The 19,526-nt window shown below is 41.8% G+C and overlaps 1 protein-coding gene across 2 annotated transcripts in view; it reads left to right on the top strand.

Annotated features, from left to right (window-relative positions):
* The window catches only part of PPP4R2 (protein phosphatase 4 regulatory subunit 2), a 28,453-nt gene extending 10,176 nt beyond the window's left edge, over window positions 1-18,277 (top strand). Inside the window, exons 1-8 of one of the 2 annotated variants that reach the window (XM_059479908.1) lie at window positions 7,199-7,416; window positions 8,077-8,247; window positions 12,632-12,725; window positions 13,530-13,567; window positions 13,883-13,957; window positions 14,317-14,460; window positions 14,729-14,997; window positions 15,946-18,277. In XM_059479908.1, coding sequence (XP_059335891.1) covers window positions 8,129-8,247; window positions 12,632-12,725; window positions 13,530-13,567; window positions 13,883-13,957; window positions 14,317-14,460; window positions 14,729-14,997; window positions 15,946-16,259 — 1,053 coding nt within the window. In that variant the 5' untranslated portion in view covers window positions 7,199-7,416; window positions 8,077-8,128 and the 3' untranslated portion in view covers window positions 16,260-18,277. Of the gene's footprint in view, window positions 1-7,198; window positions 7,417-8,076; window positions 8,248-12,631; window positions 12,726-13,529; window positions 13,568-13,882; window positions 13,958-14,316; window positions 14,461-14,728; window positions 14,998-15,945 lie in introns of those variants that run through there. The other variant, XM_059479907.1, reaches the window with a different exon arrangement.
* The last annotated feature ends 1,249 nt before the right edge of the window (window positions 18,278-19,526 follow it).

Raw genomic sequence — 19,526 nt, 5'->3', positions numbered from 1 at the left:
CCGAGGGAAGAGCTGAGCGTGGCCTTGGTGCCGTTTTCCACAGGCCTGCAGTCCGTGGGTGCCCTGGGCTGTGGAGGGGATCCCTGGGTGCTGCTGCCAGGGAGGGGACAGGACGGGATGGGGGACAGGACAGGACAGAGTGCCCGGGCAGGGGGACAGCACAGGACAGAGTGCCCGGGCAGGGGACAGCACAGGACAGGACAGAGTGCCCGGGCAGGGGGACAGGACAGCACACCACAGAGTGCCCGGGCAGGGGGACAGCACAGCACAGGACAGAGTGCCCGGGCAGGGGGACAGGACAGCACAGGACAGAGTGCCCGGGCAGGGGACAGCACAGCACAGCACAGAGTGCCCGGGCAGGGGACAGCACAGCACAGAGTGCCCGGGCAGGGGACAGCACAGCACAGGACAGAGTGCCCGGGCAGGGGGACAGCACAGCACAGGACAGAGTGCCCGGGCAGGGGGACAGCACAGCACAGCACAGAGTGCCCGGGCAGGGGGCAGGGGGACAGCACAGCACAGCACAGAGTGCCCGGGCAGGGGGCAGGGGGACAGCACAGCACAGCACAGAGTGCCCGGGCAGGCTCCCGGCGCTGCCTCCCCGCCGCTGCTCTTTGCACAGGCCGGGGGAAGGGGCCGCGCTGGGGCCGCTCCTGCCTGCCCTGGGCTCTGCTCCCTGCTGGCAGCCACGGGCTGTGCACCAAGAACGAGCTGCAAAGTTCCCTGCCTTGCCAGGGCTTTGATTGGGTATGTGATTGCTGAGTGCACTTCATTTTCTCTGCCTTTTCACTTTCCAAATAGTTCTGGAGATCCCATTGATTGACCAGAATAGCAAAGGAATTCACTTGTTTTGGATGAAACTTTAATTTTGCCTTTGACAGCCTGGGGAAATTACTGTGTATTAGAGTATATCTTCATCTCCTATGAGCTCTAGAACAAGATACAAAAGAAAAGAAACAATTACTAAAGTTGGCAAATCACTTCAAAACACCTGTTTCCTACCAGCAGGTCTCTGTGGGTCTGTCATCTAAGTCAGCAAAAATTGAAGGGGCAAAGGTAACAGCAGTGACTGACATCTCTTGTTCCATGATGTGACTCCCTCAGAGATTTCCTCTGGTTCTTTCCTTGTGTGTTCTGAGGACACTGCCTTAAAATCAGTTTAGCTGGACATTAAATGTTTGCATCCTAAATATACTAATTTGGTGGGGGTATTTTTGTTTTGTGCTGGTTCTTTGTTTGTTTGTTTTTAAATTTCTGCTTGTCAGAGAGCCAGTAGTGGGAGAAGTGTGGAGAGGGACCTATTTCCTTTTATTAAGTTCTGATATTTCTTTTATGGCCTGTTCAATGAACAGAATCAATAGTAGATCCACTTTGGTTTCATTTTATGTTCTGTGTGGTATTCAGCATCTCTCCAAAACAGATGGCATCCTCTTAAAATTTAAATCAAGTAATTTTGTAATGAACTTAAACACTGTGAAATCTGAAGACAGACATCCCACCAGGACTCCTGGGACTCTTCATGTTTTAAGTACATAGCTGGGTCTCTGGAAGCTTAACATCTCTTCAATATAATGTTTTTCTTAATTAAACCTCTAATCTGTAAGGCAGTTCCAGAAAGATTTATGGAACAATTGCAGTACTTTCATTTTTGGAGTTAGCCTTGTTTCAGGCACTCTGAATTCTTCCTCCATTCTTCAGTCAATTTTAGGTTTTGTCCTGCTTTGCTTCAGTAAGTCTTACTGGAGTTTGAACCTTAAAATCTGCAGAGTTTGTCTAAAGTGGGTGAGCCATATGCACTCCCCCAGGGCTGTGTCTGATGTTTTATGTCAGTTGTTAAAAGGGAGATGAGTAAATCAGTGGAGTTGCCTTCTGCACTCCTGGAGACTTGGCAGCCCAGCCTCCAATTTTACAGCAAAGCCTTGCAGTGCTAAATACATGAGAGGGAGCCATGTCATTTGTTCAACATGGATTGTTTTCCCTTAAAAATAGTAGGGATTTTTATCTTTGTTTTGGGTTTGCCCAAACAACTTTGTTAAATATTTTTGCTCTTTTTGTTGATACCTTATCTCCCTATGACTATAACAAGTGGCCAGAGAATCAAGTATGAAAACTTGTCCAGTGGTCAGAAGAAAATATCAGTTAATTCTGTGACACAACAGTGCAGATACTGAGCTGGTCTCCTCCTCCCCAGTGACCATTGTGGCAAGACAGAAAGCTGCTTTCACAGTTTCTCCAGGACAAGCATTTTGCATGAGCAGGGAGATAAGGGAATGGAGGGATGTCTTTTACACCCTGGGAATGATATGATCAGATTATTTCCATGTAAAATGCAATTTTGTTTGGATATGCATGTTTGAAAGGATGAATCCTATGCAAATCATGTTAGCAGAGACACAGTCATTCCTTGCAAGCAACTTTCTGCTACTAATTCTTTGAAATCAGAGCATTGCATCAGATTTTGCCCTGCTTTGTGTCTGAGGTGGCCTGTTCCCTGCTGAGGATCTGTTCAGCAAGTAGAATTGGTGCATTTCTAAACTTGGTTGATGTTGCTTGGCAAATTCTGTTGATCTGTAGTAATGGATTAGTTCCAAGAGCAAATCATGTAATTCAAGTACAGGTGTGAAATAGATTGATTGCTGTTATTAGAGAACAGAGCTATTTAGGGTTGTGTTCTTCCATGACTCTGCTCTGACAGTGTTAGATTGTGTCTAAATTAATCTCTCTTCTTTTTGTTGTTGTATTTTATTATTCTTCTCTGTGCAGTGGAGATATTTTTGCTGCTTCATCGACTCTCAGTGACTCAGTGTTACTGTTTCATGTTCTGACTCTGGAGTTCCCCATCCCTCCTTTGTGGCTTTCCTCTTAGAGTTGAAGTTTCTTGTCTTCATCTACTAATTTTGATCCCATTCTGGGGTTTCATTAGTTATGTATGGGATTTTTGGAAAAAAATAATTTTATTAGCAATTTTTTTGCATAGCCTGTCATTTAATTTAATCCCTTGTGGCTCATTTCATGTCTCATGTCTTCCCTCACCCTTTCCTAGCCTTTTGTCACCTTGTCTCTCTAATTATATGTAAATCTTCTCCAAACTTGCTGATGTTCTTTGTAGGATTGGCTGTTTGGTCAGGTGCTGTCTGCTTTCCTGATGGACTTTGAAAATACAGCTGAGTGTCTTCAAACACTGAAATCTTTCATCCATTTTTCTCTTATGTTTCTAATGCTCAATGAAATTGCCAGGTCAGGGACTGCACTGGGGTGTTAAACATCTTCTCATACCTTGAGGCACATTCTTACCATGTATAAAATGTTTAAGTAAGGTAGAAAGACTGAATTTGTTGGACTCTGTTGCTTGACTTTTAAAGGTGCTTTTTTAAAACCAGTTAAATTTTTGAGTTAAACTACCAACATTTGTGTCTGCCCTGGGAACATTTGGATTGGGTGGTGTCTGTATGGATACAAGCTGTAGTTCTGCAGGGCTGTGATTGATTGTTCCTCTTCAGCCATTCCTTGACTTTGACTTTTTTTTCTTGTTAGGGGATTTTTACTTGAAATCAGTTTCTTCCTCTTGGTTTTTTGTATGCCAGGGCAAATCATTGAGGTTGATGAAGGGGAGGATGGTGCAGGATTGCTGGTTTCTCGGCTGTTTAGGTGACCTGGAAAGGCCCGGGGTGGCCTTGGACAGCCCGCGCTTCAAAGGACGAGAAGAGGCTCCAGATCTTTTCTGGGTCTCGGTGTTTATTAATTGTTTATCTAAAAGATTTTCTCTTGGCCCAACAGAGATCTGCACAGCAGCCAGCCATGGGCACACTGCAAGCCCCCGGGGTGGTCACCTATCTTTATACTCCAAGTTACGTGTACAATATTTATCAATTTTCCCCAATGCCTTTTACCCTTATTAACCGGTGCACTTCTAGTAATAACCAATCCCAAAGTGCCACCATCACCACAGAAGATGGAGGCCAAGAAGAAGAAGAAGAAGAAGGACAGGACACGCCCCAATTCCTCCATCTTACTTCTTTAGACCCCCCTGTACAGAAATCCTAAACCCTGTGTCTTACACTCTAATTAACTTATCCCTTCACCATTCACCCAGTGAAATCCTCCCATCCTCACACAGGTGTCGTCTCCCGTGCAGGATCAAAGTGCAGCCACCAGACACTTCTGGCAATGTTCCAGGACTCCCGAGCCCCCCAAGGGTGTTCTCGGTCACTCTGCACATCAGTCCTGAGGTGCTGAGATCCCACACAGGATCTTCCCTTTGGAGGGAAGCAGAGGACTCTCATGATGAGCTGACATTTTTTCCTAATTTTTTTGGAGCATGTGTGGAACTCCAGGCTCATTAGCCCAGGAGAGCTCTTTGTGCAGGTACATTTACACAGGGTGACCCAGATATTGTAGTGAAAGGTGCCTTGATGTACAGAAAATGTATAGAACTACAAAGCCATCATTTTCTAAAAGGAAAGTACAGCAAACTAAAACATTTTGGGATCAGCTAATTTTTGTAAGTATTATTTTTGAAGGTGTTGTTTCAGATCATGCAGTGCTCTCAGTAACTTTTTTCTTTGAGTGGCTCTGAAAGCTCTCAAAGTTGCTGATACAAATTCCCAAGCTGGTGTGGTGGACAGGAAGAGCATGGTTTGGAAGAAAAGGCTGATTATGTGCAATGCTGAGTGGGAAGAGCAAGTATTTATAAACAAGCCTGCTCTGAAAAAAAAGTATCAACAGTATTTTTTCCATGGAGTTTCTTCAATTTGTTTTTCTTACAGAATTTATCTTGTTTATCAGTTATTTTCCAGTGTATAAAACTTAATGAGCTTGTACATAAAGCAGAGAGTACAAAAAATTTCTTTTGCTTCTGTTTGGTTCTTGATCTAACTATAGAAAATATTGACCAAACTTTTCTCTTGGTTTTGGGTTCTCACATTGTGTAACAAAGCAGAGAAAAAAGGGGTTTTCTCAGGAAGCTTATGATACATGTGGAATATTTTTCTTTTCCTAGAAAACAGATACTTGGCACTTGTTTGTCTCTTGTGTTGTCTGTATTTCTAAGCAACCAGTCTTTCCATGAATGGGGAAAAAAATTCGAGAGTTGTAGATAAAGATTGCTTTGATAACTAGCAGGATATGTGACTTGTAATCTTAATTTTGTACTGCCAAGCTCAACCCACTGTTAGGAAGGGTTGGGATGAGACATGTGAGTTTGTAAAGTTCAGCTGGTGCCAATTGTACGTGTCATTTTCATGGACTGGTAAAACAGGAAAGGTGACTTGGCTCTTGTGACACTCACTTCTGATCACTTCCACTGAGTAAATGGGAACTGAGAAAATCTTACTGTGCCTGCAGAAATAATTTTGGTTCTTTTGGTCAGAAATGAGTTCATTATTTGAACAGCACTGCTGTCAGGAGATGCACAGGACAGCTGTGTTTATTGTTTGAATGCGGCTCTGTCTGGGATTGCACTGGGTGTAGCAGTGGCCTTTGAGCAGCTCAGCTTTCCTGCTGCAGCCTGGGCAGCAGGGAGCCAGCAGTGCTGGGGAGAACACAGACTGTCTGAGCCCTGCAGCCCACACAGAACCCTGCAGCAGTGCTGGGGAGCACAGACTGTCTGAGCCCTGCAGCCCACACAGAACCCTGCAGCAGTGCTGGGGAGCACACACTGTCTGAGCCCCTGCAGCTGCTGCGGCAGCCTGCTGGCTGGGCCTGAGCTGCTGCTGCTCTCTCTGGGCGAGCTGTGCTCACCCTGTGATTGATTGCAGGGTAGGTTTATCCTCAAACCCTGCTGCCTCTGTGTGTCACCTGGCCTGTGTCACCTGGCCAGCAGCCATTGAGCAAGTGGTTTGGAGTGCAGGTTCAGAGCTGCTTTCTGTGTCAGTAGTTCAGTGTGTTGCAGATGTGAGTTCTTAGCCTTTTTAAAATGGGAGAAATGCTAATTAAAATTTGTAGTTTAAAATCCAAGTGATAGTTTTCTCAACATCTCAATATGGACAACATTACAATCTTTGTTTTCTGTAGTTCCAGCATTGTAAAGGAGCTGGTGAGTGCTGCTTTCAGGCAGGAGATTGCAATTTTATTTCAAACACTGATGGGTTAATAGTGAAAAGATAAGTGTTACTATTTAGCAAGAAATAAGTAACAATGAAAACAAAGAACAACTCAAGTTTTACAGTGTGGAAATATATCCAAATGGGGTTGTCAAGGAATGTTTAGAATAATAGTGGAATCCCCTTTCATGAGGCAAGGAAAGCTCTTGGGATGCTCTGTGGGGAGTAATCCCACACTGTCATGGGGTTATTTACTGTGGTTGTGGTTTGTTTATGTATTAAATCTGTGATTTGTTACTAACACTTTGGTTTCATGGTGGTGACACTGCAGAATTGTACAGCTTTTTAATTTAACATTTGCAGTAGTAATGCCTGATAGTGTACAGTGGAACATTATGGTGTTCTGCTTTGGATGGAGAATGCTGGTTGGAGACAAGCCAGCTAGACTCAGTAGTGCTCTTTAATCCATACATTCCCTTTTGGGACCCTGATGTTTATTTATTTATTAATTTTTATTATTGTTCACCAAGTCCTGTGATCCCTCCTGTTGTGAGGTGCCTGAAGGTCTCTTGTGAAGGAAAACAGAGATTTGCTTTCCTCTTTGGAATTCCCCTATTCTTGCAAAATTTATCATTCCTGGTGAAAGACAGGGCTTTGTGTTTGGATCTCTGTAGATAAACCTGAGCTGTATTCCCCCCTTCTCATCTCATAATTATTTCTTTGAGACAAAGGAGAAAATAAAGGCAGAGATGACGAGGCCCTGCTGTTGTGGTGCAGGCAGGCTGCCAGAGCTGCCCTGGCCCATGGTGTGGGATTTGGTGGTGCTGGAGAAACAAACATCAGCATCCATGGTTCCCAGCACAGACAGCTGGGTCAGCCCCACAGAAGGGCAGCCCTGTGTGGGGTCAGAAATGGGCAGGGCTGCAGAGATAGAGCCTTTGCTAAATAGTTTTCTGTATATTGAATATTGCCTTGAGCAGAAGCTGAAGGGCTGTCCAGGGGCTCACATTTTACACTGGTTTGCTTTGAGCCTGCTCCTGCCAGAGCGTGTGTGTTACAGATAAATGTCAAAGATCATTTTCTCTCTTTCTTTATTGTTGGTTTGTTATTCCCTGTTTGTTCTTTTTTTCAGTGCTGGAGCTGTGCAAGCTCCTGCTTTAGGAACAGAAACAAATCGATCCTGAACTGAATCAGTTGCTGCTCTCACGTGGCTCCCTGTGCTGCCCAGGGATGCATCCCAGGGAGGCCCTGAATGGCTCCTGTGGCTGCCGTGGCTGGGGCAGGGACTTGTACCCAGTGAGAGGGACCTGTTTGCTTGAAAATGTCAAAATCTGGAATTTTGTCAATGATGAAACTTGAAGCTGTAAGGCAGGAGGTAACGTGGAGCCATCTTAATAGCTCACTGCTGTGGGAATGTTTATTGGGAGTCAGAGTTTTGCTCAGTTATTTGTCAGCAAGTGCCTGCTGTGATACAGGAATATTTGCCTTTTTGAGAAAAAGAGGTACCATGAAAGGTACCATGAGATGATTTTAAGGTGTGTGGAGTTACAAAAGGCCTTTGGTAAGGTTTTGTGAGGGGAGCAGATAATGCTGTGTATAGTTGCTCTATGGCTTCCAAACTTGAAAAACTTCATGGTTTGGTGTGGTGGGTTTTTTTGGTGTGGGTTTTTGTGGTTTGTTTGGTTGTGTCCCCTTCCACCTCATATGAGCTCAGTGAAGCTGTAGGTTCCCTTACATTGTATAGACACGTGTATATTTCAGGTTTAGGTTTGCCTTGTCCATAGATATTGGTTCTTAAGGGAAATGGCTTCCCCTGCTGTTGGTGGCAGTTGATTTGTGCTCCATTGTTCCATGTAATTGTTGAAATAGTTCCCGTGCTCTAAACTCAGGAAGGAAAACAGCCCTGCATTACTTGCCTCGTTTATCTCAGGGCTGGCATGCCAGGGTGAAGGCTGCTATGCAAACATAAACTCACACTGTTGTTCTTGGCTTTAGGACTAACTTGCCTGTGTCTCAATGCTTGTGTTTTATGCAGGGTTCAGTGGTCTCAGTTTAAAGGCTATTTTATTTTCAAACTGGAGAAAGTCATGGATGATTTCAGAACCTCAGCTCCTGAACCAAGAGGGCCCCCCAATCCAAACGTGGAATATATTCCCTTTGAAGAGATGAAAGAAAGAATCCTGAAAATTGTTACTGGATTTAATGGGTATGTATCCTTTGTTTTCTATGATCAGGATAACAAACATATTTCCCCTGTTTGTAACATAGTAGTTTGTACTGTCTCTGTGACTGTTCATTTTGCTTGCTTGAATGGATGAGCAGAAGCAAATATACACTTTGGAAATACATTACAATAGTTTCTGAACTTTATTATTGTGTCACTGAATGAAAAGTGTGACATGTGACATGCTGTGCTGACATTCATTTTGTTTTTTCAATATGTGTTTAGTTTTTACACAGTGCAGTTCAAAGAAGTATCATATTACTGTGTGCATTTAAGAGATTAAATAGCCAGTCAAGTCAGACTTCTTCTAGTGCATTTTGAAATGCCAAATGGACAGAGGTCTTCTGGTGTTCAGTTCCTGATTGTTTTGTGGCAGTTCACTGGCTTTTGAAGAAACCATGCTGTGAGAAGCAGGGTGTGACCAGGAGGCAAAGGTGTACCTGGGCTGGAATTACTAAATTATGCCAGATTCAGATTTCTAGCTGAAGTGATACTGCTGAAGGACATGGGGTGTTTGCTCTGTTGATGACAGTGTCCTAGACTGAAATGTATCTGTGCCCTTTGCTGGTTTTCTAATTTTGGAAGTTTTTGTTTCCTTTCAAATAAAGCTCCTGATGTTTTTGTCTTATTTGGTGTGTCCTTTTTACTAGCTTACCTAGTATTTTTGTTGTTAAACTGGATTACAAACTTGCCATGAGCTGAGTCATCCTGCTTGTGGTGCTCAGTGCTTGTTAAGAGACTTTCAGCATTTTTCTCAGCTTCTTGATAAATGGGCATGTTCTAAATCTTGCCTTTCCTGATACTCTGAAATTTCAGGTTCAGGGGTACTACTGACATGTCCTCAGTATTGTATTTGTCATTTATACTGGCATTGTTCCATGCTACTTCATTTATTTGCAGTTTAGGAGTTTTAAGTCAGATCTCCTCTTCCCCCCACGATTGCTCTCATGTAGGAGACTTCTAAGAATGTGAAATTCAGCTTGTTCTCAGCTCCCCAATATTTATACCGGGCTGCTTCACTGCAGGAATTTCAAAACAAACCTATCCTTTATGCTCCCTCTCTCCCGCCTCCCCCAGCTCTTTGTTCATGCTTCATTGCCCACAGAATGGGTAATGTTCTCCCAGGGACAGCTCATGAATGGGCTGCTGTTATCTGCTGTTGTTCCCAAGTGCCTGAGCAAACCTCTGCATGAGGGTCTGGAGCTGAGGCTGTGCCTGTGCTGTTTCCATCCTTTGCTGGAGCACTTCAGGGTGCTCAGCTGCCTCACGCTCTGCACTGAAACTGCCAGGCTCTGAGGAAGCAAACTGCACCCATTAGTTACCTTAAAGGAAATAATGCCTGGGGATGATTCAGGATCTGGGATTGCAGAGTAGGTCCTGTAACCCCCACAGGGAGGATGTGATTGTAAAAGCTGAATCATGTCAAGATCTGTCCGAAAAGCAGCAGCAGCAGGTTTTGGGTTGTGAGATTTGTGTATCCAGGCTGCTTTAGGGCTGTGGGTGTCATTTCAGGGTACCAGGACAGACAAGGAACCTACTTGATGTGACTTTATTATTGGGACATAGTGTTTGTCTAAGAGAGAGGGAAAGAGTTTGTTCAAAGTGGCAAATTTGTAAAAACTTTTAATTTGAGTTGAAGAACGAACACATTAAGAGACAAACTGGCTCTTTTAACCTGTTTATATCTTATTTGACATGGTGTCTGCACAGGTCTGCCGAGCCAGATTCTCTTTATAACTCTCTTACAATTGCTTTGGAGTAGGAATTCTGTCATTTTTTTTATCCTTTGTTAGTGAAACAAGGAAGTTCCAAGTTCTAAGTTATTTGGGATCTCTGATGATAGAGAAGTTTTCACAGCATGAACAAAATAATCATAATCCAAATTTCATTTTTGGGGTTATTTTCTTACTACAATTTAATATAGCTGTTATAAGTAGTGTTCCCAGGTCCCTCTTCAGTCCTGCACAAATGAATGTTTGGTTTGTTATTCACTCTGGACTGTAGTGCTGGAAGTGCAGTTTTGAGTGTGTTGCTATAGAATTTTAAGTGGTTACCTTAGATCAGGACTATTCATGCAGCTCATGTGCTGAGCTAATTGAATTTCTGAGTATTTACAATCAGCTCTTGTACTGCTCACAAACTTGACATTGGTGTTTCTTTATAGATTTACACCGATTTAAATTGCCTCTCTTTTAAAATCACCTTGTTGAACTATTTTAAAACAATAGTATTTTCACTAGAAAGAGTTTCTGAGGTGAAGTTAACTTTGGGTTTTGTCAACTGAAAGCATTTGTAAATGTTGAAGGAGTTCCGTGCAGAGGGGTGATTGTGTGACACCGGGTGCCATCTGCTGCTCAATGCACGAAGTTCACTTTGCTGGGAAGAATTTGGAGGGAAATGAGTTGGCTTTCCCTTTTTCTTTTTAACTTATTATATGAGAGAGTAAAAAAAAAAAACAAAACAGAACAAAACCACAGCTTTACAGCTTTTCCTTCTGGAGTCAGTTGCAGGCTGCACATTTCTTGAATTTTCTGTTGTACTTGGGGAGTTAGCCCTGCATTGATGTTCCAAAACACTCCATGTCACAGCATTCCAGGGCACCAGTTAAAAGTACAGCTAAACCCAAATTAGCCAGGCACCGATTCCCCAGCATGTCTTACAGATCTGGCTGATGGAGAATAATTTAAATCTGTATGGTTTTGTTTCTGTTGAATAAATGGATTTTTGAATGGACTGTCTATTCTATTAAAAAAATAGCAAAATCTCTTCAATTATGAGTTTCCATCCTAAAACCAAATGAACATCACAAGAAATAATAAGATCAATTTAATATTTTATCTATATGGAAAGATGAACAAATTGAGTAAATTCTTTGTGACTTAAAAGAAGGCACTGTGCAGAATCTGAATATTGTGAATATGGACTTGATCTGTAAGGTCTCTTCTAAGCTTGATGATTTTATGAAGAATTTGGATGTCAAACATTGCTGGTTGACCCATGAAGAGCAAGGGAAGGGAAATTAGTAATGCCAGAACTATTGTCAAGCTTAAGAGCCTTCATGTAATAAACTGAATTAGAAGGAACACTTGTTCCTGTGGTTTTTCTGGTTTGTTGGGGATTAGGACTTCCTCAGTAACATAATGTACAGGCAGTTCTGGAAAACGGAATTAACTTGTTGATACTTAGTCACTCTCTGAGTACTGCTGGCTTTTAGTTAAGTGCAGTGTCATGTGGGATGATGAATTGGAGCTGTGCTGACCTCTCTGCACTGAGCTGGTGCAGATCTGGGCATCTCTGATGTGGCTTTTAGCTAATGAGCAAGCTGGAGATCCATGCTGTGTTAGCTCCTGACACAGGCTGGAGATACCATGTACTGACTTCCTCAGAAAATAATAAATGTGCAATTTGGACAAAAATTTGCAGTATAGGGATGTACACACACATACATGTCAGATTGATGCTGCTCTGGATTTGGTGTCAATTGTATTCCCAACCATGACATGGTTCATAAATATTGTATTGTACCAAACATTCTTCTTAGATAACTTATAAATGCTTATGGCTTCAGCTTCCAATAGTTAACTATAAAAATGCGTGGTACTTCATCATTTTACTGAAATAATTTGGACAGAAATTTGTTAAAATGTGACACTGAACTTGGATTGAAAGTGTGTGACACCTCAGGTAACTGGGAATTGTTTGTAAAGTGTTGCTTGTCTGAAGGGTCAGTTTCTCATTTCACCAGGGATGAAACTGAGTGCAGAATTGTCAAACCCAAAAATGTGTTTATGTGGTTCCTATGGGCTTACACATCACTTATTATTATTATTACTACTTATTTTTCCTGATCTGTTCCTTGAGAGATGAGTACATTGTCCAGTTGTAGCAAAATAGATTATTTGTAAAACCTGAAGTATAATGGTTCCACTAATGCCAACATTTACTGCTTTTTCTGTAACTGTGTTTTGTAAAACCTGAAATAAACTACAAGTTGAGACTTTTTTAGCTCTAGTGTGTATGACTCAAATTTGTTTTGAATCCCTTACAATTTCTGTTCTGTGTATTGGAATAGTACAGTCAGAAAGTTTACTGTTGGTGATCTGATTTCCTTTTCATTGTTTAAATGAATCCTGTGAGATGTGGGATGATGTGTTTAGGATTCTGCTTGGGTTTTGTGGTGGTGAGCACAGGAAACAGCTTTGTATGAGACAGGAGAAAATAAATCCAGTATTGCTCATGGTAACAAATTTCAGTCCTGGTTTTGTTCCACCTTCTCAGTTAGGGGGAGAAAGTGATAATGTTGTTGCTTCCTAACAGTTGTACTTATAAAATAAAATTAAATTGTTACAAATCTATTTCATTGCAGCATCCCCTTCACTATCCAGCGACTCTGTGAGTTGCTGACAGATCCTAGGAGGAATTACACAGGAACAGACAAATTCCTAAGAGGTGTGGAAAAGGTATGTATTTCTGTGAGAGAAAACACAGCTCCACAGTCACAGGCACCACTTAATAACTTCCCAATTGCTCCCCAAGGTCTGCTGCTTTCCCTGGGGCTCAGAGCCAGAGTGCACCCAATGGCTGCTCCTAAGTGTCTGAGTTTGTTTCATAGCTTTCAGCAGCAGAAAACAATTTAAAAATAACTGCAGACAAAAATGAATCTCAGGGCTGCAATTGCTGTGTTTCCCAATCACTGTGCAGTGCTCCACCTGTAGTTTGTGCAGGTTGGCAGTTTTTGTACGGAGTCCTTGTTAGAAATACCCTGAATCTTTTGATCAGGAATTTCCTCCCTCATTTGGTTTCAGAGTAGATCCAGAGGTGAGGAAGGGAGGCCCCTTCCCTCCAGTGTCCTTTGTTTCAGTATTTAAATCCTGTGCTGTAGCAGAGTGTGCCTTCAGAAGGGCACACAGTTGTCTTACCTGGCAGTTTATGGCTTGTGTCAGAACGTGGGATCCTTCAGGAGCCAGGAAGAGACTTTGAGAATGTGGTTCCACAATAGGGTGCTTCAGTATTTCTGAATACTTTGTTCTCCAGAGATCCCTCAGTTAGGAATTACAGACACTCAGGCCTGAGGATTAATGTGCTGGACAGTAACAAACTTAATAAAATCTTGAATTTTAGTGTAATTATGGCCTGACCTTGTCAGAGGGAGCAGAGGTATTTTAACAGATAGGACCAAAATCCTGTAATTCTTAAAAGTTCTGGAATGTTGTCAGGAGCTGAAGCTTCTGTTTCTGATCTCCTAATGTGTTTGTATATTACAGAATGTCATGGTTGTCAGCTGTGTATATCCATCTTCAGAGTGAGTATAATGCTCTTTTCCATGAAACTTCAAGCTTGTGTTGGTAACAGGGAGGATGTGTGTGTCTGATGTCTCTCTGTTGCTGTCAGTAGTTGTGTCTGAAAGCCAAACATGCAGAGTTCAGCTTTTGTTATCAACAGTTCAATCAGCAGGGATGGTGCCTGCAAGTGTAATAATTTGTGAATAAATAAAAAGCCCTTGGGGACTGACAGTGGGGGCTTTGTAAGATTTGGATTGGGAAATTCTGTGCAAACAAGCTTGAAGTGATTTAAAGTTCCTTTATTCATAATATTTTGTTGTTGTTTTGTTTGTTAGGAAAAACAATTCCAGTAGTTTAAATCGGATGAATGGTGTTATGTTCCCCGGGAACTCACCAGGGTACACTGACAGGTGAGTTTGGCTCCAGGGGTTTCACTGTACTGGATCACAGCAGTGGAGTTCTGGGAATAAGCACCCTTGAAAATGAGGTGTGACATGGGACACTGGGGAATGGGGTTAGAGGGAGCATGAGCACGTGTGCTGTGTACTCTGTATTTTGATCTCTCTTAACTTCATTGTTATTTAAATTCTTTATCAAATCTGCACATTGCAGGTGAGGAACGTTTTATTTAATATAAAACAGCAAAGCCCTTCATCTGTTTGTTTAGTTCTGTTGATCTTTTAAAGAAGAGGTATAACTACTTTCTGCCAAGTAGGAACAAATGACCTGGCTGAAAGGCTGGGTTAACTTTTCATTGTTATTTTTAAAGATCGAATGTAAATGGCCCTGGGACCCCCAGACCCGTGAGTCGGACGAAGGTTTCCTTGTCAGCTCCCATGACAACCAACGGTTTGCCAGACAGCACAGAGCATAAAGAGCCCAGCTTGCAGCAAACAGAGGAGAAGAAACACAGGTTTGTCTGGAGGAGTGTGTTTGAAGCTCAGGTTTTTTGTTTATGTTGTAAAAATAGTTTAAAAAGACTGACCCTCTAAGGGATGCATAATAGAGTCTTAAATCAGGAGTGATGACTTCGAGGTTTTGTTATGTAGAAAGTGGAGCAAATTCTCTTGTTACCACTTAATGTTTTTAAATCAAAGGAGTTGCTACTCTTTTCTTAAAGTGTGACAAGTTACAGAATGTTTGAATTCAATAAAAGCTACATTTGGTTTTGTTGCTTGTAGTGAATCACCAGCGTCTGAATCAGAAGGTGCTCAGAGCAGCCCCGTGAAAAATAAGCACTCTGAGGATGATCCTGCAGAAGCAGAAGGACATGAGGTAAAAAGACTTAAATTTGACAAGGAGGGGGAAGCCAGAGATGCACCAAACCAAACTGCCTCCAGTGAAGTCTCTTCAGGCATGGGGGAAGAGACAGAAGCATCCTCTACATCTCAGGATAAAGAAAAAGATGCTTCCTGTGCCAGACAGCACTGTACAGAGGAAGAGGAGGAAGGTAATTCAGATTTCACTGTCTTCTTTTGCTTCCAAGGAATTGGCATTTTCTTTGCAGGAGACCAGGGCTGTGGGATGGCTGAAGGTCTCCAGTTGTGCTTAAAGAAGAGCTGCTTGTTCATACTTCAGTTTTACATAATTTAGCAATTCTGTTCTTTTCTTTTTCCTTGGTTCTGTGCTCAATTTGAAATTTACACAGGGGTGCTTAAAACTTCTGAGGCCATGAATTAGATCAGGATGCACCAGGAATTCAAGAATCCCTGTGTTAGGCTATCATCAGGTGTTCTCATCCTTTCTCCAGGGTGGGGATGGGTCACAGCTCTGTTTATCTATATTAATTATGGAATTTATTTAAATACAGATACAAATTTATGTTCTTCCACTGAGGAGGCTGAGCAACAATATCTCCATATCCTATTAGAATAGTAAAAATGATCTTACTGTAGGGCAGGCTCTGTACGTAAGTTAAAAAAAGTAAATAACTGCAGTTAAAAGACTAATTCATTTTTTACATATTCTTCAAAGTTTACTTTGAATTATTTTTGTGGCTCATGTATTTGTACAATGTTCCTGTAGATCATGATGACTTTACACCTGAAACAGCTGTGGCTTCATAATTTCCAAAAAACAGCTTCTGAAAGCAAGTGGAGGGTGTGTGGAAGCCAAAAAAAGTTACTTCTTAAACTTTGTCTTTATCCAGTGAAACTTAATTAAATGAAGCTACCTGTTAAATAAACTAACTTTTTTTAAATTGTATGTTGGGATAGTTTGGATATCCTGACAAAGGTGGCTCTGACTCTTTACCTCTTCTAATAAAATTGGGCTTTGTCTGTTTTTCCTGCCCTTGGCTGTGCTGTGGAAGTTCTGCTCAGCATAGCTTGGAGTGGAAATCAGCATGATCAGGGTATGTGGGCAAACCCCTTGGTAACACTTTGCTTTTTGTTCCCAGAGTCCTTCATGTCTCCCAGGAGCGTTGGTGCGGACAGAAAGGATCCAGACAAAGACAGTGACTCCTTGAGTGTGGCTGAAGAGAGCTTTGAGGAGAGCAGTGCCATGGAGGAGTCTGAGCAGCCACGGGCACAGAAGGATTTGCACTCTGCTGACAGTGACACCAGTGCATCTGCCACCAGGGGAGCTGGCTGCAGTGACACAGAAGAGCTGGGCTCCTATGCCAGTGAAACTCCAGAAAACTCCTCAGAGACCCCGATGGAAAACAGTGATGAAGCCACAGAAGCTGCAGACGAACCTATGGAGCAAGACTAATTTAAATAAACTTAGAGGCAGTATTTTCCATAAGGCTCCGGTTTTACACTGTATAAATAATTTTATGTAATAAAGTGGACCTTTAGTTTTACAAAAAGAAGCAGGTTGTAAAATAAACTTCTCCATGGATTGAACCTTGAAAGAGTTGTACATGATAAGAACTGTGAATACCAGCTCCTTCAGGTCCTGCTTACCGCTGAACTTTCGTTTGGTCAAATCAGTGGTTTGTGTATAGTTTTTTTTATTTAGAATAAAAGTTTTTAAACTGGAAGGTAATTATAATTTTGACAACTTTTTTGGAGATCACCACACCTAGTTGTACGTAAGCAAGAAAGCTTTTTGTCTTGTCTTTTTCTGACAGCTCTAGCAGTTACTTCACTTTTTGGTTACAGTTTCAACATTTGACATGTGAAATTCGGGGTTTCAGGCTGGTTTCTGGATTTTTATTTAAATACACACCAAGGAACCTTCTGTTGTGTGTTTCAAATGTGTTCCATTTCACACACACATCTCCACACAGCATGTACTACCCTCGTGTTCTAAGGGGGAAAGGGTATATTTTTCTGTTTCTATAAAAGATAAATACAGCAAATACTTTTTCTATAGGAAAAGACTGAGTTCACCTCTCAAGGCACTTTGCTTTGCCTCTGGAAAAACAAAACACATGAAATCTGGCCCATATGAAACCCTGAAAATACTAACATTGTTGAAAACACCAGAGTAAACACATTCCAGGAGAACTGTTCCAATGACAACATTTTTGTATACTTCTGAGGTGCCTGAGTGAAAGGAGTTCATTTATTTATGAGAAAATGTGCTTTCTGTTGAGAACGTTGTAATCAAAACATTAGCTTAAACTTTTGTAGAAGAAATGTTTGAAAATAAAATACCTTGGAAGAAATGAGCAGGTATTTGCCTTTTTGAGTGCTTCTTGGAGCTTGTGAATATTGTAGAGAAGTCTCAGAGTTCCTCCAAGGTTTGCAGGTGGCATCGGGCTGATCACACCACGGGATGGGAAGGATGGAGATGTGACCCTGGTCATGTTCCTGAGCTGCAAGGGTTAGGGGTGCAGAGGAATCACCACGATTTGTATAACATTTTGGAAGTGAACTAAATATTTTTGAACATGTTACTTTGACAGCCAGTGTTACATTTTTTTCAAACCAGCTCAAAGCACAAACTACTGCTTTAAACTCAATATTTTCCGGTTCCCATATTTAAAGACATGCAAGCTGCAACCTCCCAGTCACAATTACTGGCTGCCAAATTTATACCTGTTTCTTCAACTGTACCTTTTTGATATTTAGAATTTTTAAATTTCTGTAAAGTAGATTTTTTGTAGATTGTAATGAGTGCTCACTGCCATTGTGAAACGGTATATAATTGTATAATTTCTGTGTGTAAACTGAATGCTTGGGCTTTCAATACAGTATTCATATAAAGCAATAAATATTAATGTTATGAAATATCTGAGTACATTTTTATCACACTTGTCCCTCTTTGGTTTTAAGTTCATGTACCTGAAGTACAAAAATGACCTCTAAAAATGCATGCTGATAGTTTCTTGTACTACATGGTCTGCTTTGTATTGTTTGGGGGAAATTTAGGTTTTGGTTAATACCGGAATTAATTTGGCTCAGTTGGACTATTTATAAAGTAATTTCTTGCTGATGTTACCTATCAAGTTGTGAGCAGACAGGATTCAGGGAGACGCTTGCAAAAAAAAATAAAAATCTTCTTGATCGAGATCCCCTTGCAGAAGGAAAATTGTACTTTGACTCATTTTCATTGTGCTGAAGGGTTGGATGTGTGTTATCAAATTAAAGGACTGAACCAATATATTGAAATTAGGAAAGTTTAAGAATATAGTGATATAGTGACATCTTACACTTCTTTTTTTTTTTTTAATATTTTGCCAATGAGAAAATTTTAAAATTTCTAAGTTTAGAGATTTCTGAAATTTTCTTTAGATTGTTTATTTGTGACGATATTGTCAATAAACTTGTTCTTTAAGCACCTGTGACCTTTCCAGATGTTTGTTTGAGCAGCTTTAGTGCCACTCCTGCAGAGACCTGCAGAGGGATTTGGAGGTATGGATCCATTGCTGTATCTGCAACTTATTTTAAAGACTAATAAAAGTTGAAATAATGCTTCAACCTCACAGCAAAGATCTTAATCCTAAATGTGCACCCTACATTTAATGAAATCTGGTTTAAATTACACACCCCAGAGCACATGGCTTCAGACTGGGAGTGGGTTTAGATTGGATGTGGGGAAGAAAGTCCTGACTGATGGTGCTGGGGCTGCCCTGGATCCCTGGAATGTCCAGGGCCAGGTTGGACACTGGGGCTGGAGCAGCCTGGGACAGTGGGAGGTGTCCCTGCCATGGCAGGGGTGGGGTGGGCTTTAGGATCCTCCCCAACCCACATTATTCTGGGACTCTGTGATGCTGCGTTTGCATACTCCAAATGGAGTGTTCTGCTTGAAGGAAACGTGAGGTTCAAACAGCGTGTGCTTGATGGTGTTTGTGGGTGGGGTTCCTATAAAAAAATGACTGAATAGAAAGTGAAATGGAATTTGTTCTTCAGAGTATGAGGTTGAAGTCAGCACTCAATTCTGCTCTTGATACTTAAAAAAGTTAAAAATTTATTTCCTTATGGTATCCAAGGTTCTCTGTCAACCTTGATTTCCAAACTTCAGGGAATACTTGAAAGCTTGCCCCAGGGAGAGCTTTCTAATACAGCATGGACTTGGGCTTGTAGAGACTGGATTTGGATTTAAAATGTTCAAAAAATCTTTGAGTTGAGTGAATGGAGCAGAGGTTGTTGGATTTCAGGGCTGATTTATGGGCAGCAACTTCTACTGAGAGACCATGCAAGGACATTGCTCCCAGTGGGAGAGGTTTGCTGTAGGACAAGTAAATCCTGGAATCGTCCTGTGTCCCAAATGGAGCTGGGGACAGCACAGCCCACAGACCTCTGGGGCTGTCCTTGCCTGCAGCTCCCTGCCAGCACAAAGCTTTGGGAAGGGATTATTGCTGCTCTTTGCACTGCTGACCAGCTCCAGGACTGACTGGGGTTTCTTTGGAAAATCCTTTTGGGATTTACTGTGGACTCCCACAAAGTGAACTATTTTTAATACAAAAATTGTGTTCTGGAGGTTTCCAAGGCTGGGGCACCTCTGCAGCACCAAGTATTGTTTTTAAACATTTCAGCAGGAAATGCTCATAGCTGGAAGAGTAAATTGGAATTGTGTTTCAGTTGATGC

The sequence above is a fragment of the Ammospiza nelsoni genome, chromosome 11, assembly GCF_027579445.1.
Source record: "Ammospiza nelsoni isolate bAmmNel1 chromosome 11, bAmmNel1.pri, whole genome shotgun sequence".
NCBI classification, from domain to species: Eukaryota; Metazoa; Chordata; class Aves; order Passeriformes; family Passerellidae; genus Ammospiza; species Ammospiza nelsoni.
This window is presented reverse-complemented; position numbering and strand designations above follow the sequence as displayed.